Consider the following 23,429-nt stretch of genomic DNA (forward strand, 5'->3'; position numbering starts at 1 on the left):
CTTTTTCTGGTCAATTCCCTTTATTTATTTCCTCCTATTTTCCTTTGTTTATATTTGCTGGGATTGTATTTGAAAAATAAAGCTTTTAAGTCAAAATAAGCTTTTGAACAAACGCTTCATTTTTAAGCTTTTGTCAAAAGTGCGTTTTTGTCATTTTTAGGCTTTTTTATCCTTAAAAGCGCTTTTAATTTTTTTACCAAACGAGTACTTTTTTTTCAAACGGACTTTTTTAGTGTTAAAAGTACTTTTAAACCCATCACACGCAATTCCAAACAGGCCCTCAGACAAATAAATATGAACCTTTTTTTTTTTTTTTTTTTTTTTTTGAGCTCAACATGTTTTTTCTTTATTCTAGAAAAATATCAAACTTCTGAGTTATATTTTAATATAAATACTAGCAATTTACCATGTGTGTAGAAAAATAATGGAGTTCGTGCTACTGCTATATTATGCGTGGCAGCTATTAGAAGACAGTCACAATCATCACAGGGATTGCCAAGGGACCCTCCTCTTTTGCCAAATCCAATCAAACATTTGTTTAATTATCTATTAACGTAACCTGTTTTTGCGGCGCTCAATTAGGAGTCAGGACCCGACCTTTGAACATGCTTAATTTAAGCCTGACAGAATCCAACCTTATTTTCTTAAATCATAACTAAGTGAAAAGCCAACTTGTACAGATTAAGATCTTTAACAATTTGTTATTCGGATTGCTAAAATTTTAGATATGAGAGAACTTTTATAGAGCCTATCTATCCGACCATAAGATGGGTTACCCGAGATTTGTTTAGACAGATAAGCCTCATAAAATTTTTCTCACATCACATGCCGGAATTGAACAGTAAAAATGTTGACAATTTCTATCAAACTTGCACGGCAGATTGGCTACATGCAAACAAGGAAATGCTCTGTTTTAACCTAAATGGTCATTCTCTCTTTCTTTTTTTCTTTTTTTTCGTTAACGCAAAACGAGAGGGCAGGGCTACAAGGAGCGAAAGGGAAACGTCCTTTTCACTCTTGATCTTAATCGAAGTTACAGAAAATAAAAATAAAAATAAAAATAAAAATAAAAAGTATGCAAGAAGGGTTCGGAAACTAAGGTGGGAAGCGGCCCATCTTACAATGTTTTGGCACTTCTACACTAGCTTTTGAAGGATTGAAGCTGCTTATCCATATTGGTTATGATTGGTTTTATGTGCCAGTTTGCAGAGACTCTTTGGTGGTTCAAGGCTACGATAACAATCTGTGAGTCTCTTTCTAACAAAAGTGGCTAATTATCCAAAGAGGCTACTAACTTGACTGTAAGAAGGGGTCCAACATTCTCCAGTTGCTGGTCATTCAGATCGATGCCAATTTAACATTCTGGCATTTAACCGGATAATTGGTCATTTATTCGACCTCATTAACCGCTTAAAATCCACTATAAGTATGATCTAGCTCAGTGTAATCCAAGCATGATCCTAATAATGATACATCTTGGATTAACTTCTAATGGTGGCTAATTGAAGCTTCTGGTCTTTGGAGCTCTATGAAACCCTAAAACCTAAAGCATAAAGAAAATCACAACACATATATCTGGCTGATCATTAACAAAGACACTCCCATCTTATGATTAATGATGATAGCATATTAAACTGCTTGTGTCAAAACCAGCCAATTGTCACTGTATATAATTATGATCCAACTGCCAGAAATAAACAGATTATGTCCACAGATTCCATATGTCTTAACAATTTCGGCAAGTATGAAATTGGTAGCTCATCAACTGCAATCTTCCCTCCCATTCACACAGAATAGAATAGAATTAAATCACTATAATTGGTGATTATAACCTATTAACCTGAAAGAATTTACCGAAACTTGCCTCTATAAATGAAACAAGAAAATTCTGACCCTCCCCACCTTGTAAAAGATTTGTGTGTATCTTTTTCCTCTAAATTTCTCAAGATGCCTCCCAGCATCATATCTGCAATCCCCAAGGAAATTTACAAACACCAGAGAAGAACAAAGAACTATTCCACTCTGTTGGTACATGTTAGGATTGCAGATTTCATCTCTTCTTTACCCAACGATGTTTGAACTATCACCTGCCCAAAATAGTGTCATCAAAAGGATGAGATTCTTAACTTTGGCAAGTTTAAATCTCCGGATCACGGAGGAAAGTGATGGAGTTTGAGTGTTCTAGTTCTGTTGGTAACCAGCCAACCAAGCAAAATTCTGAAACATTTACCTCTTGTACTTTGTTTCCAGATCGAGCAAGTAACTTATACTCGTTCTCAAACATGGATGCCATATACACCTGCACCAGAAGATAATTGAAAGCACATATTTTATGAACTGGAGTCTGACACAAAAATAAGTTAAAAATATTTGGAAGAACTATGGATGGAGACAAATCATTAATAACTGATAAAGGAGAGTTTTTGAACCAAAACTAGAGGTATTTTGTTTTGATGTTAACTAGTGAACGTTTTGATAAAAAATAAATAAATAAAAAAAAAAAAAAATACATTGAAGAAAAAAGCATTAAAAGACAGGAGAGTCTCAATGGCCACAAATCTGGCATTCGAGGAAATCAAGTTTCACAACTAGAATTGACATGAAGGGTTATGTTGGTGATGTACTTGTGTGACAACACAAGAAGTTACTTTGGGTATTGCCAACACAGTAAAAAGAACCAGAACATTTGAAAAAAGGAGAATGCTAATATGATTATCTGATTCATTTTTTTTTCAAACACACAGCTTTTTCAAATTAGGACTTGTCATATAGTACGAAACATCATCTTCTTTGCACCATACATAGTGGAGTGCCCATATACCAACAGTTATCGGCAGGCCCTAGAGAAAACTGCTAACAAGCCCAAGGACACTCACCTCAAATTCGCAAGGATTGATTCATGCATTAATCATCGAAGGAAATCTGGGGTGCTACTGGGCCTAGATACCGATGGACCAACCCTTGAAAGGCCTAGCTGACTCCCAACAAGGCAAAGGACAGCTGACCCTTGGGCTCGGTCCGCCGGATCACCCATACCGACGGCCCATGAACCTAGCTAATCATCAAAATCCGGGCACATCCTCACTAAAAGGACACCATCAGATTAACAATCCCCCCCTTTGCCAGCCCAGCTAACTGAATGTCCACGCCATGATGACCCCTCTAACGAATTGAAGGGGCGAATCTCCACGTCAAGAAACTAACTTTTGGCGGGAGCTCCTCCCTCAAAACCCTAGAGGGGCGCCGGCTTGTATAAGGAGCCCAAGAGCGCCTATCAGGTATGCAATCCAACCCTTAGCCAAACACTATTAGAGTTCCCTCTTTCATACCTTTGCTAACTCAGGCGTGGGAGTGGCCTCACCGGAGTCCACCGGTGAGTCCTTCTAACCCCCTTTCTTGTAGAGCTCCTTCCTGGAAGGCAGTTTTGAGGTCAATGTGGGTCCTTGCACCAACACATAGGATGCCTATTTATGGTCTATTAAATGAGTTCCTTAGACCCTCACTTCAATAAATTCCAAGAAAGATTGATACAAACTCAGATTTACTTAACATATTGCAAAAAATTCATTACCCCATAATGAAAAAAAAAAAATTGTGAACTTGCACTCCTTGAACCAATAATTCTATTCAATTTTCACCAACTCTTAAATATTTACCACTGCATTCTATTTGGGGATCTTGGTCTTCATACCTGAAATGTTGGAGCTAAACCTGGGCTCAAGAAAAAACGGCCTTTTGATACAGACTGGATCCCTTTAATCTGTTGCAGTTCTTTGATAAGAGATTCCATATCAGCCCACTGTCCGAAATGGAAAATAAAAATCACATAATGACGACAAGACATTGCAAAACCATGTACAGAATATTTCAAATATTTTATAGAGGTACTATATAAAATATACTCAGACTAGTTTAGTAGTTTTGTAACACTGATAACAATCCTAAATATAAATTCCAATTGTCATGCAGTCATTCAAAGTAGTGCAACCGTAAGTGAATGTCAATAAAAAAGTTGTTCATTTAGTGCAGTAATGCAAGAAGACAATATGCTACTACTCACAGGTCACTTATCAATCAAAAAAAAGAACAAAAAAGAAAACAAAAAAACAAATCTACTCAAAGGCTGAAAACATTAACCTCAGTTTCTGCTTGGGCTGCTTGTAATCTCCCATCCAGGGGATTACGACCACCAACCACAGATTCCAATGTCTCCATCAATGGATCTGGCTGCAACAGGAAAGCATTACTTTCAGTATATACTTTTTATATTTTCTTAATCTCAAATAGCAATTCGAGTATAGAGAAGCCATCAGATACAGTACCGTAATCTCCTTTAATGACAAAAAAATGCGTTCAAGTGCAAAATCCAATTGGTGAACTTTTGCTTCCACAATCTGAGACCAGAAAGATTGAAACAAGAATGCAAGTAAGAAAGACACGGATGATTGACCATAAAGATATACAGATTTTACGCAGCCAAGGTTCATCAAATTAACCAAAAATACCCAAATTAGTCTCAGCGTCTAGAGTGAGATAAACAATAGTTAATTTAGCTTGATCCTTGTGCAATACCTGACCAATTTTATAGTATGATGCAGGGTCCAAAGTGGCATCCCAAGATACTTCTGTCTGATGAATTAGCGCAGGCACTCCTTCAACCTACACCGGTACAGTAAAGTCAATATCTGAAGAAAGAGAAAGCGGCAGGAAATCTATGTCTCAAGGTCACTGTTCCATGTTTAGGAGGGGCTGTCAGCCATTGAAAAAAGTATCAAAAAGAATGAAGCTCAAAACCACACAACAAACTATGGCAATATGCCAACCAATCATCCCATTTACGTGTTTAAAAAAGCTCCTTACTGTAAAATCAATTATTCTAAAAACAAAATGAGCAGCAAATATTTCACTTACCTCAACAAAAATACCGAAATAAGTAATCTTCTTGATGCAACATTTCACAACATCCCCTACTTGAAGTTTAGCCTGTTACAAGAAATGGCACAAGCGTGTGAAGCCTGCATACTTCTAAATCAAATTCACAACAAGATTTTGAATAATAAAACCCAGCTACTTTAAGTATATAATGGTACCATTGATGCCGTTTTAGAACAAACCCAAAGGATATTTTTATGTGGAACTTCAAGTACAAATTCCTATCAATCTTCTATCCAGAAAATAAACCTCTTAGCATGCTTTTAGGCACTAAAAGATACTATCAACTTCCTGCCAACACCATCCATATCCATCTGTTCATAATATGCTACCTTTTTCCAACCACCCTTTGCGTGCATAATATAAAAAGAAAGACCATGAAATACTGAAAATGAAACTCTAGCTTCTACAGTGTGACAGTTGTTTTCAAGCACATCAAGAGGAAGCATAAGAAGCGAAAGGACACACAAAAGAATCCAAGAAATGTCACAACTGGATGTATCCCCTAACCATGAGACTTTTCTTTTTCTCAACCAGCTCTTCCTTTTCTTTTGGCCTCACAGAAAGTATAAGCTTTCTAGATCTTCTGTCTGCCAACACCACATTTACTTTGATTTTCTGCAAGCATTAAAGTTTGTCAACATCCGAAATAAAAAATAGTTAAGTCTTAACATTAAATTCAGTCTTTCCAAACCTGGCCCACAAAAGATGACAAGAATTTGATTTTCTCTTGGTCATAAGTTCTAAGAAGATCTTCCAATGTCATATCTGCTGATATTTCTCCCTCAATTTTTTGATCAACTTCTGGATCAAGATTCGATTTAAGAGGAGAATTCTTGTATGCTACATCATAACTTCCAATAACTCCTAAATTTTGTCTATACGTTGATGGGTCTAAGCCCTTCTGTCTCAACCATGACTCAAAAGCCAAGAACTTCCACTTGGCGGCAAGATTACGATATGGCAAAAACCCTATCAAAGAGCGAAAAGATACCTGTAAAATGGTCCAATCAAGTTCAGAAAGGCAATATAGATGGAAACTCTTAACTTGCAAATGAGTCTCGAAAAGGAGAAGCAAAGCACTGAATGCTTAAGCTTATTCGAATGCTGCATAAAGAGTACTTACAACAAAACCTCTGGTGCTAGAGCTTATTAATTCCACTTCTCCCCTATTTCTTGTCTTAACCAGATCTTCTGCCTTGGTCCAATCAGCATCTTCGCTTACCTAAAAAGGTAATACATACAGTAAACACCAAGGATTATCACACAACAGTGCCTAAATAAAAGAAAATTGTAAGGTGCATAAAATCTTACCTCTAAAGGTGATGTAGTAGCGAGATTGCTGAACTCAAAGGCAGTACCATAACCTTCAGAATTCATGTGTGTTGTCTCTTCTCTAGTAGACTTTGGTGTCGTTTTCACAGATTGGTCTAATCTATAGCAAAGAAACTCACTAATCAAACAAAACTAGCAACAGAAGAACTGCAACACAATTTTCATGAATGACTATGAGCACCTTCTTGGTTTTCCTTGTAGTGCAGCTTCCATGGTCAACTTGACTCCAGAATCAACTGAATTTGTATCAGACAGTTCTCTCAAAGCAGCAAGCTCCTGACTGGACTCCATATCACTCTGCTCCAGTGGCTGTAATCCTTAAAAGGCCAAGCACGATGTTAATGTTGACAACTTTAACTGATTAGTCAAGCACAATGTTAATGTTGACAACTTCAACTGATAAAAATTAATGCACTATAGAGCAATGCCTACATTTGAGTCATTGTCTTGCTCAATTTCATTAGAAAATAAGCCATCCTCAATCTCCTCAAAACTGTCCGCTGTTGCATTGGAAGTTGCAGTAAATTCTGAAAAACCTTCAAAAACATTCTGTTCGATATCATTGAGGACTTCAGCTTCTGCATCCCCAAGCTGCTCGCATTTATCCTCAATTTTAGCATTGGCACTCATGGGTTCAGGCTTTTTTAACAGCATGAAAGCATCAACTTCATCATTTGCTTCTTCTCTCCTAATTTTCAAGTCAATACCATCAACAACTTTGGCATCTACATTACCATAAGGCTCTGGTTTCTTCTCAGTAACTTTATTGATACTCACTGGCTCTGGCTTCCTTAAAAGTGTCATATCACTGAATTTATCCTTCCCTTGCCCATTTCCCATTTTCAACAATAAATTCGGTTTAATCCTCAACCTTGACTGCTTTTCTCCAAGATCATCCTCATTAAACACGGTTGGTTTTCTCAAGATAACGTTAGGAACACTACCTTTAGTACTACTACCCACTGACTTCCTAACCCTTTGGCTTGGATTCTTCATCTCCGGCAGATTATCATCAGCTTTTGATGTGAACCCTTTTTTCGGCACAGGTCGAACCAAATTCAAACCATCCAACGAACTCGATTCCTTCGACCCATCAAATGGAACCTCCTTTATTTCCACTAACTTTCCCTTTCTCTTAGTAAAATTCTTCTCAATTTCAAGATACGAAGCATCTGGATTTGCTTTTCTACCCATTATCTGAATCACCAAAACATATAGTCCTCAGACAGAGGAACTAAGACTACAATCAAACACTAAACACGCACAATTACACTAAACATAAATCCAAAAAGAACAAGGACGCAAGAAATCCGCATCGACCTACGGCTATGCTCTATTCAATGCCAAAGATATTGTCCAAAATTTTTCGAAAAGAAAAATAAAAATTCTCTCCATTTTGAGCCTTAACAAACTAATTTGACCGTTTTCTGTGAGCGAAAATAGAAACGCAGAAGCAAAAGACAAAAACACTACACATACACTTGAACTACAAAAAAAAAAAAAAAAAAAAACAAACAAGAACAAAAATTCTCTCCATTTTGAGCCTTAACAAACTAATTTCCCCGTTTTCTGTTAGCAAAAATAAAACCCAGAAGCAAAACACACACTTCAACTAAAAAAAAATCAGGAACAAAAATTATCTCCATTTGGAGCCTAAAAACACTAATTGGACCGTTTTCTGCAAGTAAAAATAGAAACCCAGAAGCAGAACACACACACACACACACATGTTTATGTGAGTAAATAGTAGAGAAGGAGGGAGACCTTGGCAAGGGTTAGTTTGGGGTCCTCGCCCATCATGTTGCCGAACTTGAGCTCCATTTGGTCCCATTGGTCGAGCTTGGGAGGGTCTCCTTCTTTAGAAGCTAAGACCACCAATCTATTACGCTTGTTCTGGGTGATCACAGAAAGGATTCTGCTTCTTCTTCTGAATATATGAGCCCGGGTTCCGCTGGTAAAGAAGGAGCTGGTGTTCGCAATGGTGAGGGCAATCGGACCGTCCATTCCTTCTGATCAACCGGACTTGCTATGCTCATCTGACGGCGGTGAAGGACATCCTCAGTTGTGAGTGTTTGTAATTGTGTGCCTGTGTGTGTGAGAAAGAGAGCTGTCTGAAATATATGGAGTTTGGGAATTATGGGATAGAACGGCTAGCCGTGAGAGAGTTTATCTGGACGAGAGTGCCACGTGGCATTATATCATTGCACACAGAATTAAGCCTCATGGTTATCTTCCTCTTTTGGAAGAAGTAACTAATAAATTGCAATATACCTTACGTACAAAACATAATGAAACTACCCTTGATAATGATTTTTTTAAAAAAAAATTACAAGTTTTTTTTTTTTTTTTTTTTCATTTATAGAAGTATTTTTGCCTTTTTAAAATTTTTTAAGATTTTTTGGTTTGTTTTTTCTCCTCTCTTTTTTCCCTTATATATTTTTAGGTATAATTAATTAGTGGAATATAGGCAGAAAAAAGTACTTTTGTATTTAAGAAATGGAAAACTCTTGTAAAAAAAAAAAAATGGAAAACTCAGAAAGCTTTTAAATGATAAGTGAAAACACATGTTATGATTTTAATACATTTTTCTTAATTCTATATGATTCATAACACTTCATTGATCTATAGAGTCTAAATAGTAATGATAAGGAAATGATCTACATGATATTAGTCACCAAAGTCAACACCGTAAACACAAAAATAGGGTTACAACATGGAATTTATACTCTGATATATACTATATTAAATCATTACTTATTCTAAAAGTTTAAACGGATAAAAAATGATAAATTTAGTTATTTAAATCAATATTTTAATTAACATATGCATTGAACCCTATATATATAATGATATGTATATGTATAGTAAACACATTTTATTGGAGACAAGCAGCTTATAATTAGGTAACCACATGGACAAAGGTTGTTACATTGCTTCCTTAATTGTCTGATAAATCCAAGCCTGGAAGACTTGGTCATCTCTCCTACAGCAATTATGTGGAGAATCAAAACCCTATAATTAGTAAAAGAAAATCTGTGATGTTGCAAAAGGATTGGACCTTCTATGATCAGCCATGTCCTCCACACATGCACCATGGAATCCACCTTCTCCATCCATTTCATCTCATTTAAAAGGAAAAGCTGGAAGGTTATAGACAGACAGATGTGCCATTGAGTTCTTCTATCTTATCTCAAATATTACTGAGATAGATTTAGAACTTGTGGTTTTCTCATTCAACGATATATCATCTTAATTCTTCTCAAATATTTGACATATATAATTAAAAATATATATCAAAACTTCCATCTGTTGAAAAATGGCCTTCAGTGGGACTCAGCAGAAATGCAAGGCTTGCGACAAGACTGTTCATTTCATTGAAATGTTGACAGCTGATGGTGTTTCTTATCATAAAACCTGCTTCAAATGCAGTCACTGCAATGGAACTCTTGTGGTATATATATATACCTTTTTTTTTTTTTTTCTTCATCTTTTCGCTTTTTTTTTGTTCTTAGAATATTGATCAAATGATTACTTTACCGTTATTTATTTATTTTTTAAGCTTTTTTTTTTTAATAAATTGTGATTTAACATTTATATCATATATTAGAGATTCTAAGCTTGAACTATAGGATGAGTTTGTTAAAAGATTTTGGTATGATACAGTAAGAAAAATTGATTGATGTAAACAAAATGTAAGAATGTTTTTTTTTTTTTTTTTTTTTTTTGAAAAAGTGAAAAAGTAAGAATGTTTGGTATGAAAAAATTAAAAAATTTTGTTTTGTAATATTTTTTTTATTTAAATAGTTATAAAAAGTGATTGATGTGATGTAAAATGTAAGAAAATATTGAAAAAATGAAAAAAAAAAAAAATGAGATGAATAGACAAACGCAGTACTATAATTCAGTTCTTATTTTAATTAAATATTTCATGTGTTGGATCTTATTTATTTAAAGAAAGTTTGAGCCTACACGTGAGGAAGAGTATTATAACATTAATTAAATTATCAAATTCATAATTTTCTATGGGCTTAAGCATCTGGGATATGTGGTAATTAAATCGTTAAATGGAAATTGTACCTAGAGTACGTATGTAATCTCCTAGGAACCAGACATGGCCGGTTCGATAAATTTTAAGTGAGTTTTTTTAAATATTTATTTTAATTTTATAAATACTTTGATATATTTAAATTACACTATGAATTGATTTTCATCTTTCTTTATTGATAAATGTTAGGTATTCTCCTAGTGTTTTTCTAGTATTCTTCTGATTCTAGATGGCCTTAAACGACCAACCCAGCGTTTAAGCCACCCCTTGAACGGAGGAGTCTAAAACTGGTCAATACAAATATGAGTTGAATAGAATTTGAAGCATTTGTGTTGGTAACATCTCTGTTTTACAGATTAGTAGCTACTCCTCCATGGATGGTGTCTTGTACTGCAAGACTCACTACGACCAACTCTTCAAGGAGACTGGCAGTTTGACCAAGAAATTCCAAACAAGTAAGAGCTCCCTTTTTTTATTTATTTATTTTTATTATTTCAGGTACTTTTGGCATTAGATTCCTCTCATTTTCCAGTTTTGTGCTGATAATGTGTTGTTTTGACATCATGGTTTATCAGCTCCAAGGTCACAAAATGAGATGGTATGTACACAATCTACCTGATTTGTGATCTATTCTCATTAATTTGCTTGATTTTCTTCTTCTTAAATATGTTTCTTCATGATTTATATGTCAATTATTCTCTCTTTTCTACAGAATATTACTCCCATCTAATGACTTATGCACTTTTTTTTCCTCCACTTTTCACTTTTAACAGAATAGGACACCTAGCAAACTCTCCTTCAAGTTTTCTGGGACACAAGAAAAATGTGCTGTCTGCAAAAAAACAGTATACCCTCTGGAAAGGGTATGTAATCTCCTCTTTTTTCTTTTTATTTTCTCTCTCTCTCTCTCTTACTAGCTTTATGTAGAGGCATATTCTGCAACATTGAATAAAGAAAAATAGCTAGTCAAGTCTCCCCTAGAATTACTTACAAAATTTAGGGTCCATTTGTTTTGGCATAAAATAATTCTTGAATTTTTTATTTTTTATTTTTTATTTTATTTTCTGATGTTTGGTACAACAGAAAATAATAATCGAACCGAAAACGACCAAAAAAGATTATTTAATTTATATAAAATGGTTTTCCTTTTATAAAATCGTAAATCATTTTTTGATTATCAGCTTCTCATTCTCAAATCACCGGACCACCGCCAAAGGTTGCCGGGAGTCGCCTGCCGTTTTCCCCCATAGCTCATTTTTCGTATGAGCTAACCAACAAAAATATTTTCAGGAATTTTGTTAAAAATATTTTTCAATAGAAAACATTTTACGTCGAAACAAAGAGAGCCTTTAGTCTCACTTAAATCTATGTTATCACTCCAAAAGAACTAATCAAGTTGCAATTGAAGTTCCATACTTAAAACCAATTATAAAGCCCACTAATATAAGACTTAGCACTCATAAGCATATTTGTAATTCACCCACTAATGAAGGGTACACAATTCATCTTTTTGATGTATGACTAACTTTCTGGAGTGTCAGAAAAGTTGCTTCTAAGAAAAGAATCAAAATGTTGAGCAAGAATATTATTTGTGACAGGTGAATGTGGAGGGGGAATTTTTCCACAAGAAATGCTTCAGGTGTTCCCACGGTGGGTGCTTCCTGACACCCTCATCCTATGCTGCTTTGAATGGAATTCTCTACTGCAAGCACCACTTTTCTCAGTTGTTCAAGGAGAAGGGAAGCTACAATCATCTCATCCACACTGCTTCAATGAAGAAGAATGGAGCAATTGTCCCTCAAGGAAACCTTGAATCAGAATCAAAGCCAATACCAGAACCTGAAGATCAGGACGCAGCCCAGTAGGAAGAGCATGCATGCAATAGTAAAAACGTACGTGCACCATCCATTAGTGTAAAACAATTTTCGCGGTTCTTCTTCTTCTTGTCGATTTCTTCTCAGGACACTGGGCTACTTCCATGTTCCATTTTGCTCGTGTGAAGAGGAATATATGGGGGTATTTCAATTTGCAAGCATCTGCAAGGTCTTCTCTCTCTGTAACAAATGCCAGCGGAAAGAACTGTTCTTCTATTGTGATGTTAAAGTATTAATTAAATAATCAAACTCATCATTATTTATGTTGCTCTTTGTTGTAGAAGACTGAAATTCTTTCAATCGATTCAAATGTGCTAACTATTATAAAGTTTGTTAAATAAATATTACATGAACAACACCTCAAAAAGGAAACTAGAATCACTTTAAAAAAAAAAAAAAAAAAAAAAAAACTTTCTAAGGTAAGGATCACTGCCAATTTGCAACCTCGTTTGAACAAGTTTTACAGACGAGTATTGATTCTACTTGCAAAAATCATTCTAGACAAAATGTTATCTGAAAGCCTCGTTCGAACGGACTTTGCAAACGAGAGAGGACATAAAAGGGACATAGCTTTGATGATATGTTCATTTTAATAAATAAGGCATAACACGTAAAATATTTAATTAAAATATGAGATGAATGACAAAGACAATGTTCAAATTCAGGACTTTTGCTTTGATATCATGATAAATTACTACTTATCTCAAAAGCGTTATTAAGTTAATAAGAAATGGTAAATTTAATCGTTTAATTTATATTCTAACACAACTTTCATAACTTGCATGATTCTTTTTCATATCTAGGAGCAGCTACGTACCAGTAATGATAAAGTGGAGAATTTCTCCATTCATTACAAGAAATTAAGTCTTTAGGGGCGATATTATTTGGACGCTAAAAGTCCTCAAGTGGACGCTGTTGACAACAACGTCGACTTTTGGACGCTAATCATTCGACCCTAATGATCAACTATTGATCATTAGTGTCGACTTAGAAGTGGACGCTAATGATAACTTTTAGCGTCCACTTTGTTGACGCTAAAAGTCATGTATTTTTGTCGCTAATGCTAGAGTCAACTGAAGCCAAAGTGGACGCTAGTGCTCCACTATCAGCGTCCACTCAAAGCGGACGCTAATGGTGGACTATTGCTAATGGGCAACTATTAGCGTCCACTCCTAAAAAAACTTTAAAATATAGCAACTATCAGCGTCCAAAGGAAAGTGGACGCTGATAGTTGAATTATTAATCCCAAAAAAATAAAAAATAAAGCAATCATCAGTGTCCAAACTAAAGTGGATGCTGATGGTAACTTTAGTGGAAGCTAATTATCCCAACAAAAGAAAAAAGCAACCATCAGCATCCAAACTAAAGTGGACACTGATGGTGAACTATTAGTGGACGCTAATGATCCCAAAAAATTATATATATAAAGCAACCATTAGCGTCCAAACTAAAGTGGACGCTGATGGCTGTACTATTAGCGTCCACTAAAGTGGACACTAATGGGTCTGACATTCTAAAAAAAAATAAAACATTATTAGGGTCAATTCGACCCAATAATGTTTTATTATTATTTTATTTTATTTAAAAAAAAAAAAAAACAATTTTAAAAGATGAGGTCATATTCAAAATATATATAAATGATCCTAATGAAAATAAACAATAAAAATGTCATGACAAAAGAATACCAAAAAGGCAACCAAAAAATTCTAGCCATGCATATTGCTTATCAAATTGAAAAATCTAAAGTGAAATGATTACAAGTACAAAAATTCAGTCTGCCAATAAGAGAAATATGACGATTGCAATTCACAATGTCCAAAAGAACATGCTCAAAACACCAAAAAGAAGATTTTCTAATTTGTAAAGGATAAATATGAAGATTCACGCAATAACGCCATTACCAAGCAGCTTTTCCACTAATCAAGGATAACTCTTTCAAATCAACCATGTCAAAGCTGCAACAGTACATATAAAAGTGAACAAATGCAAGAGAAATAAGCAAAAGAACAAATACAGTTAGCAATACAATAATGCAATTGTCCAAATGGTGAATCTATGGCCACATAATATTTACATAGGATAATTAGTTTGTCAACTGAAATGTTACTCAATTTTTATATCATGGTGAACAACTTTGGGTTACATTGCCTCATGAAAGTAAGCTAGCCTACATGATTAGTCCAGTTATAAACATGCTTTATTCAAGTGGCCAATACAATGCCATGGATGAGATGCAAGGAAAGGGGTAAATATATAAAATAAGGTTCAAATGTGAGTGACCATGATATACATTCATACATAATATGTTGGAGATGACCACAATATTTCAAACATAAATCAGTAATAGTCCCACCAATACATGTTATGAGCAGAAGGAGAGGTAAATAATACCTTCAATGAATCAGCCATGGCGCCAAACGTTGCCAATGTCAATTACAGGAAGAACTAACAAGCACTTTGTTCCATCAAAAGATTAATTTTATTGAAAATTAGCCCCCCTAATCCAATTGAAAACTCCACTGTCCCTGAGATGAACAATATTCTTAATGTTACTATTAGCCCATAATCCAATTGATCAAAACCATATATACTTATCCATGAGATGCACAAACTTTTTAATGTTTGAAGGGCTCTAAGAGCTGGAAGCTTATTTAGTCGATTTCCAGTAAAGGCACATACCAGAAAACACTAAGATAAGAAGATTGTACCAAGAACATGTTAATACAAATTTCACACGTTCTTGCACATATATACCAGATGTAACATGTGGCTACAATAACTAAATCAGATCAATATATTACAATTTTTAAGAGATGGGAAAAGTAATATATCTGTCTCCATCGTTAGAATTCAAAATGGGACAGAGTTTGTTTAAAACAAATGTTTTTTTTTTTTTCCTGGAGACAAAAGAAATGTTTTTTTTATTTAAATAAAAAAATGAATTTTACCTGTCGCTAACCAGCTTATACATTCTATGGATGAGATCTTCTTCTTGTTCCGACATCTTAATGAACTCCCACTCTATGCTGCTCACCTCTGCCAAAACAAGAGAGAAAGAGAGAGAGAGAGAGAGAGAGAAGCGTTAGATATTTAACTTTGAAATAAAAATGGTGAGGCGAGAAAATAAAATGAAGGAAAAAAAAGACAAAGAATGAAGGAACCCATATTGAAATATGCAGAAGAAAAAAGGAAGGGAATGAAGTCCATAAAGAGATTTAACCAAAAAGAGAAGAAACCGGACTGTATTTTTGTGTAACATAAATGGAAATGACAGAAAATTGAAGACAGGAAAAAGAAGAGGATTTGGTACAGAAAATGAAAAGGAAAAATGGAACTCACCCTCAAAGTAACAACTACTGGTCTTGACTTGCTTTCTGCGACGCTTATCCATAGCTTTCAAGCAATGGAAAAATGGGGACAAAAGAGAGATCGATAAACAGAGAGGGAGAGAAAGAGAGAGAGAGAGAGAGAGAGTTGGTGACAATTCTCTCTATAAGGAGGGAAAAGACACCACATCTTCAAATTTGTCACCAACATACAAATTTCTAAGAGATGGGAGATTATGCAACCCCATTCCATCCCCACAACCGCATCCCAAAACCTTCATATCAAAATCTTTAAGTAAATTAAATCTTGAGACTTGCCAACATATCATGAATAATGGCTTAAAACTACAAAACAACACCTATCATTGCAAACACAAGCCGAAAACCATAAATACTGGCAAAGTTTAAAAGTTTAACACCTCTTGGAGAAGACTACTATGCATTAACACTACTTCACCACATTAGACAACAGTCTTCAAACTATTCTAAATGCCCACAAGAAAAGTAACTCAAAATGACTAACCTCATCAAAATCATCAAAAATATGTGAGAACTGTCCCATGAACCAAACCTGCCAAGGGAGAAAAATATTAAATATATGTTTTACAATCCATGGCCAGCAAAATCCCAGAACCCATAATAAAATACTTATTTGCATCCTCTTCCTTGCCAATTTATCCTCATAAGCAATTTGAGTAATCTACCACAATGAACCAATATATAGTTTCAGAGACAATGAGAATGAAACCCAACATGATAGAGAAAGAAATACTAAAAATGTATTTCTTCTTGAAACATATCAAAGTGAGAACCTGTTTGGGTAGTTTAACTTTCTTGTACTCTTGTCATCCAGTGCATACACTTAAAAAGAAAATTTTAAAAGATATTATTACTCCCTTGCATTGTTTACTCAAAGTTTTTTAACCTTGATAAACATGTCAAGGGGGATTTACTAACTCAAAGTTCTTGAACCAAAAATTTTGCGAATATCTTAACATAATATAAATCAAATAAAAATTACCAACAAATATACATTACCAAACAAAAAGTACCAACAAATACTCAAATACAGAATAGCAAATAGAAAGTACCAACAACTACCCAAATACACAGTATCAAAAAATATATCCCAAATAGATGGTATCAAAAAGTACATCCTAAATAGATGGTTATTCCAAAGCTCCCTCAATTGTTGGCTTGACTTGATTCACCTCCAATCAAGCTCCCTCCAGACCTAAGAAGAATAGAATTTCATATAATGATCAATAAGCTTTCTAACTATTACTTAATATGTGTGTTGTTGTAAAATTAATGCATAGATAAAATTTCACTAACCCTCCAATACGTGACATTAAGAAATCAACAGTAGTTTGCAATTTTTTCGTTTGATCAACAATGGCTTGCAGAGTGTCCTTTGTCTCTTGAAGTTTGATTTGAAGCTCGCTTTGAGTATTTTCTTGTCTTTTCCTGGACTCGTCATGGTTATCAGATTTCATGAACGATTGCACTTGAGATGAACTTAAAGGGGTAGGTATAAGATCGCATCCCATTCCTCTGACGTGCCTAGATCGTCGGCCCCCTAGCACTTTTGTGACTATTTCTTCGATTCGGTCCTCCACACTGCCTTCCTCCATGACCTCGCTGCTTGTTAATTCTCGCATCTCAAGCTACATAAGTCGTAGTTGGCCTTAGTTTAATACATACTTCATGCAAGTAAGTTTTTTATTCATGTTCTTCACTAATCAAATTAATGATCGGAGCGTAAACATTTACTTACATATAGACTTTTACATTTGGTGGTCACAAAGTCTCCGTCCTTTTTTTCTATGGGTACACTCATATAGTTCAACAAGATTGGGCTTGACTTTTGTTTCTTGTTCCTACACATAATACATATAATCAAATTTTACACTAAATAATATTACTTTCATTTAATTATGCTACGAGATACTTACCTTTTTGTAAATGACATTGACAAATGAACAAGTCCCAAATGTATGATTTGTTTCCAAGAAGCTTCTATTTTTTGTATTTCGTTCAGACTTTTTCTATGAAATTTGAAAAAAAAAAAAAGAAAAAAAAAAGCACAATTATTCATAAATGTCTTACAGCTGTATGCAAATTATATCAATCTGAATTTTCTAATCAGTATAATAATATATATTTACCTTCCATGATTCCTCATCAAATAAGTCATATATTTGTTTCCACTATTTAGGACCTTACCCTTTCGGCACTGTTTCCCTCCCAACAGCCTTAGACTTGGCAATCTTCTCAGCATCGCGTGCATCAACGCCTTCAAAATATTTCTTCTAATGGACCCTATACAAGTTCGAATTAAGCCTAGCATATGCACGACCCATTTTATTTTCAACAGCTTTGATGTGCTCGTATCATCCCATATTCAGTACAAAGTTTAACTGATACATAATAGATATGAAAACAATGGTAAAAAATGTGTCACATTATTTTTTCATACGAAACATATTCTTAAACATTACATTGATATTCATACCTGAATATGGTATAATAGCTTGCTCTTTTCCTCAGTTGGGACCTTTCTCCATTCACTGTGATGGAGTTCGCACATGTTATGAACAATCTCCCCAATCTTGCTCGCAAACCATGCTACATTCTCTCCTATAGGTGCTCGGTGTCTATTTGGGATGTTTAGCACTAAGGGACCATTATTAAATACGTGGTCACTCAACTTCTTACTCTTGGCCTTACTCCTTACATTTTTTATAGACGTGCTAGCTGTTACACAAAACATGGTAACGTAGTATGTTATATTTTGAGAAGTATATTGTCAAATGTCTATAACAAACCAAAATAATACAAAAATAACATTTAATAACATATAATTCATATGAACTTACAAGATGCAGTAAGGGCGGCTCCCTGTGAATCCAATCTTGCCACTGAGTGAATGGGATTATAAGACTCGTGCGAAGGATGCCCATCCGTCGACTCGGGGGGGCGGGGGAGGGGGGGCGAGGGTGACATTTGCAAATCTGTATCACTAAACCTAGAATTGGGAGTCGGGCTCTCACGCTCGTCAATTAAGGCCCCGGCCATGACCTTGGCCTTAGCCTCGTATTGCTCGAACAAGTTTATGTCGTATTGTTGTCATTGTTATGATCAATCTGCTAACAACTCAAAAACCAAAAACTTATATTAATCAAATTATAACCATATAGCATGTTCAATATTTTTTACAAAGATACAATAATCATGCTAGTAAAAAAACCACAATATATATATATATATATATATATATATATATAGAGAGAGAGAGAGAGAGAGAGAGAGATAAAGAGCATCAACTTCATTAAATATGTTAATACACTTTGTACTTACACCAAATGTGAGCTTACATTCAACACATTTCACCATCAGATTCATATTCAGAATTTGTATCACCGTTACTTGAAAATGATTGTTCGTGTTTAGAGTGCTCTTCGTGTTCAAAGTCTATATCGTTGTGGCTAGATAACTCCTCTTCCTCATCGAAGTTTGTATCATGGCCCTCATCCGGCAAGTTATCGTTGGCAAACATGCTTCAATCAAGTTGAATATATAATTCAGGAAAAATTACAGTTTACTCCCTCAAAGTTGACAGTGTTTTTCAATTCGAACACCAAAGTTTTAATTTTTGCAATCCACCCTCCAAAGTTTCAATTATTTGCAATTTGACCAATTTTATCCAAAACTTCCCGTATTGCCCATATTTTTTTTTTTTTTTTTTTTTTATTAAAAAAAATTCGAGGTGGCCATAGCCACCCCTTTGGTCATCTGGTCATTTTTACACTCCCAAATTTGTTTTTGTTTTCATAAAAAATAAAATAATAAAAATAAAAATCAAGGGCAATATGGAAATTTTGGGATGATATTGGTCGAATTAAAGAAAATTGAAACAATGTTCGAATTGAAAAACGCTGTCAACTTTTGGGGGGTAAATTGTAATTTTCCCTATAATTCATCAGTTGCAATTGTCACATCATCTCTACGTAATCGAGTTGAGGCTTCAACATTTGCTTTGTCAACAAGGACCATATTACCCCCAATACATTCACCTTCCTGGTATACGTCATCATTGAGTCCTTGGTCATCTTCTGTATTATCTCCCTTTGTATTGTTGGAATATCATAGGTGTCTCTATTGATCCACTTCTGCACCAATTTCCAATTACCACCCAATTTAGGATCATCCAAGTAAAACACTTGCGAAGCTTGACATGCTAAGATAAACGGGTCAGATTCACACCATTTACGAGAAGTATTCACAATCATGAAGCCTTGGTCCATTCGTATTCCTGTTACACTCTTAGTGTCCCACCAATCACACTCAAACAAGTACATGAGATTTCGTCGAGGGTAACGAAACTCTAGAATATTCTTTAACTCACCATAGTACTCCGTTATTGAGTTGCCGTCATCACCTGAAACAAAAATACCATTGTTCTGGCTAGTACGAGTTTTTGCACATTCTTTCGTGTGGTACCTAACCCCATTCACGATGCAACCTGTATACGATCTAACATGATGATCAGGCCTACATGCAAGATCAAATAATTGTTTTGAGCCATTGTGTGCAATATGCCCACTATTGTATAAACGTTTATGGAACCAATATTCAAAGTTAGCCTCATGCTTTTTTTCAATGTCAAGGCCGCCTTCTCTTTCGATCATATTATAATGTTCACTCCATGAAAAATAAACATATTAGTAAATGATCATTAACGCTAAAATTATAACATATCGTAACAGGTAAAACACAAAGACCATTACTAAACTTACTTCAAATATAAGGCTGTTTCGTTATAGTTGGTAAGCACATACCATTGTGCCCTATCAAAATTATTAGCATCCAGTGTTACCAATTTAGCTGCTCCTAACGGCCAAACTCGTTGAGAGAACACTTCTAAGCGCTGGCCCGTTCCTATAATATCAACGTCAATATTTCTCCATTCACGGTTCCATCTTGTCTGAATCCTTCGAAGATACTTGGAGCAGAAGGTCAAGCTCTCCTCAGCTAGGTAACACACGACAATGGACCCCTCTAAACGCTCTTTGTTACGCGTCCACTTCTTATATCTTTTGAGATTTAACGGATATATCCAACGGTTTTTTACAGGACTGGCAAGCTCAATCTCCCAAGGTAAATGAAGTACTAGATATATCATAACATCCAAAAAAGCTAGTGAAAATATTTTTTCCATTTTGCATAAAATTATTACAATGTCAACTTTCATTTGTTTCAAGCTATCAACTTTCAACGTCCATGCACATAACTGCGTAAAAAAGGTACTGAACTCGATCAATGTTGTTCGTATTTCCAACGTAGAGAAATTTTGAATTGTAACAGGAAGCAAGCGCTGTAAGAAGACATGACAATCGTGTCTTTTTATATTTGAAATTTTACCAAAAAGCTTGTTCACACATCAACCAATGTTAGATGCATATACGTTAGGAAATTTAACACTTTTCAACCACCCACATAAACTCTTCGTCTCATCTCTTGTCAAGGTGTACTTTGCAAGTGGCATTCCACTACAAAAAACCTGCCCTTTATTGACGTGTCTATTTAGACACGTCAAAAAAAAAAAAAAATTGACGTGTTAGATTTTAATATGTCAAAAAATTTTGACGTGTCATTTCTAACATGTCAAAAAGTTTTGATGTGTTAAAATGGCACGTCAAAAATTACAATTATGTATTAATTGGTATAAAAAATATGTATTAAAAAAAATAATGTAGTGAATTAATTTTAATTGGATAGAAAAATTAATTTTATCATATTAGTATAAATTAATTGGTATATACGTATATATCACATGCATGCCAATTAGCTAGTATCATAATCATACTATTGTACAATTAATATTATCACATGAATATGAATCAAACATTTCATTAATATGATATGATATTATATTATCATGCATAAATTATTTTAGTAATATTAATGTGATAGCCATATTAATTTTTACAAAATATATAGGACATACATAATACATTTATTTTATAAGACCCGCAAACCCCACATGAACTCGGCCAACACAAAATACAATGTTGGGTGAGTGGATTATTGAGCCCTCACGAAAAAATTAATTTTATTATCTATACATCGAGAATATTAATTTATTTATTCTCTAATTAGTTTTAAGTATATTGTATGGATAATGTGTGCCAAAACCAGCACGTCAGAAATTATTTCTGCTGAATAATTTTTTTTTTTTTAATCTAAATAGTTTTTGATGTGCTGGTTTTGGCACGTCAGAAATTATTTCTACTCAATAATTTTTTTTTAAATCTGGTTTATTTTGCCATGCAAGTTGTAGCACGTCAGAAATTATTTTTGCTCAAAAATTCTTTTATTCTCCATGCAGTAGTATAGGGAAAAAAAAAAATTAGACGTGCTAAAACTAGCACGTCAGAAATTTCTGACGTGTTAAATGTTGTCACGTCACTAAAAAAAAATGAGCGGGATTTTTAACTTTTTCCCTATCTTCTTTCCCTCTTCTTTTCCCTTTAAAATTCTTTTCTTTGGTCCTTTTTCTTTTATTTCCAGACTCAGCTCTCTCTCTCTCCCCTCTCTCAATCTCCCTAGCATCTTCTCTCTGCAGCAGATGCAGCCGGCCAGCTCCCTCTAGAGGGAAGAAGAAAAAGGAGAAAAAGAAGAAAAAGAAAAGGAGAAGAGAAGCAGATCTGCAAAAAAAAAAAAAAAAAAAAAAAAAAGGGAGAAGAGAAGAAGAAGAAGAATAGAAGATATATAAGAAGATAAGAATATTTTTTGGGTTTTTGAAAATTTGTTGAGTTTCACGTTTGGGTTTTTGATTTTTCAGGTTGATTTTTTTATTTGGTTTTTTTTTTTTGAAGATTTTTTGGGTTTGGGTTTTTGAAAAAATGGAGGAAAGAAGAGAGAGAGTGAGAAAATGGAGAAAAGACGAAAGGGAGAGAGCTGGGGGAGAAACACGGTGGGGTGAAAATAATTAAAATATATATATATTTTTGACGTGTCAAATGGAGTGACACGTCAAAAAGGATTGCAAAAATTTTTGACGTGGCTGTTTTGCCACGTCAAATTTTTTTTGACGTGGCTATGTTGCCACGTCAAAAACTTTTGACGTGGTGATACTGCCACGTCAAAAAAATTCTTTTTGACGTGTTCTCTCCAACACGTCAAAATTTTTTGACGTGGCATTGTAGACACGTCAAAAATCTGAAATTTTTGACACCCCCGTTTTAACCGTTGAGAAACGTCAAAAGGCGCACGTCAAAAACTCCTAGTTAAAAATTTTCAGCATTTTTGTAGTGTTCTATAAGTTGCATCATTTGGCTGCACATGCAATTTTTTTTGTATACCCATCAACTGTAAATCTCTTCCTACCTTGACTGTGTCCTTGGTCTTCCCATCAATATTCATCAACATACCTAAGATACTTTCACATATGTTCTTCTCGATGTGCATTACATCTAAATTGTGACATAGTTTCAAGCTTGACCATTAAGGTAACTCAAAGAAAATACTTCTCTTCTTCCAATTCAAAACAACATCTGTGTACTTTCTCTTTGTCTCGCTTGTTTTTCCAAATTGTAAACCCTCAGCATCCCTTAGCTGTTGCAACAATTCACTTGTAGACAATTCTTTAGGTTCCAATCTATGCTCCTCTGTACCATCGAACAAATCTCCTCTTTTGCGCCATGGATGCTCTTGAGGAAGCCACCGACGATGATGCATGAAGCACATCTTATGCCCATACATCAAATACTTAAACGATGTATCCTTATTAGATATTAAACATACAAGATTTCCATATGTAGACCACCCAAATAATTTTTCATATGCGGAAAAATTGTTTATAGTCCATAGTAATGTTGCATACAATTGAAATGTCTCTTTCTTTGATGCATC

At 34.6% G+C, this 23,429-nt stretch overlaps 2 protein-coding genes across 3 annotated transcripts; one reads left to right on the forward strand and one right to left on the reverse strand.

Annotated features, from left to right (window-relative positions):
• Positions 1-1,580: 1,580 nt before the first annotated feature.
• LOC132175091 (Nucleic acid-binding, OB-fold-like protein) lies at positions 1,581-8,379 on the reverse strand. 2 transcript variants are annotated; one of them, XM_059586908.2, is made up of 14 exons: positions 8,032-8,379; positions 6,700-7,464; positions 6,449-6,576; positions 6,247-6,367; positions 6,059-6,157; positions 5,627-5,926; positions 5,443-5,550; positions 4,912-4,983; positions 4,573-4,659; positions 4,323-4,394; positions 4,138-4,227; positions 3,692-3,799; positions 2,231-2,299; positions 1,581-2,087 (listed from the first exon to the last, which is right to left on the reverse strand). In XM_059586908.2, exons 1-14 carry the CDS (start codon positions 8,269-8,271, stop codon positions 2,013-2,015), a joined length of 2,334 nt encoding a protein of 777 aa, XP_059442891.1. In that variant the 5' UTR covers positions 8,272-8,379; the 3' UTR covers positions 1,581-2,012. The 2 variants fall into 2 exon arrangements, with proteins under 2 accessions (XP_059442891.1, XP_059442893.1); XM_059586910.2 differs by lacking the exon at positions 3,692-3,799.
• Positions 8,380-9,496: 1,117 nt separating this feature from the next.
• Positions 9,497-12,449, forward strand: LOC132175720 (LIM domain-containing protein WLIM2b-like). Its single transcript, XM_059587743.2, has 5 exons — positions 9,497-9,718; positions 10,668-10,767; positions 10,888-10,910; positions 11,086-11,175; positions 11,911-12,449. The coding sequence occupies exons 1-5, from the start codon at positions 9,584-9,586 to the stop codon at positions 12,175-12,177; spliced, it is 615 nt and encodes a 204-aa protein (XP_059443726.1). The 5' UTR covers positions 9,497-9,583; the 3' UTR covers positions 12,178-12,449.
• Positions 12,450-23,429: the final 10,980 nt, after the last annotated feature.

Source organism: Corylus avellana, chromosome 3 (genome assembly GCF_965113065.1).
Source record: "Corylus avellana chromosome 3, dhCorAvel1.hap1.2, whole genome shotgun sequence".
Lineage (NCBI taxonomy): Eukaryota > Viridiplantae > Streptophyta > Magnoliopsida > Fagales > Betulaceae > Corylus > Corylus avellana.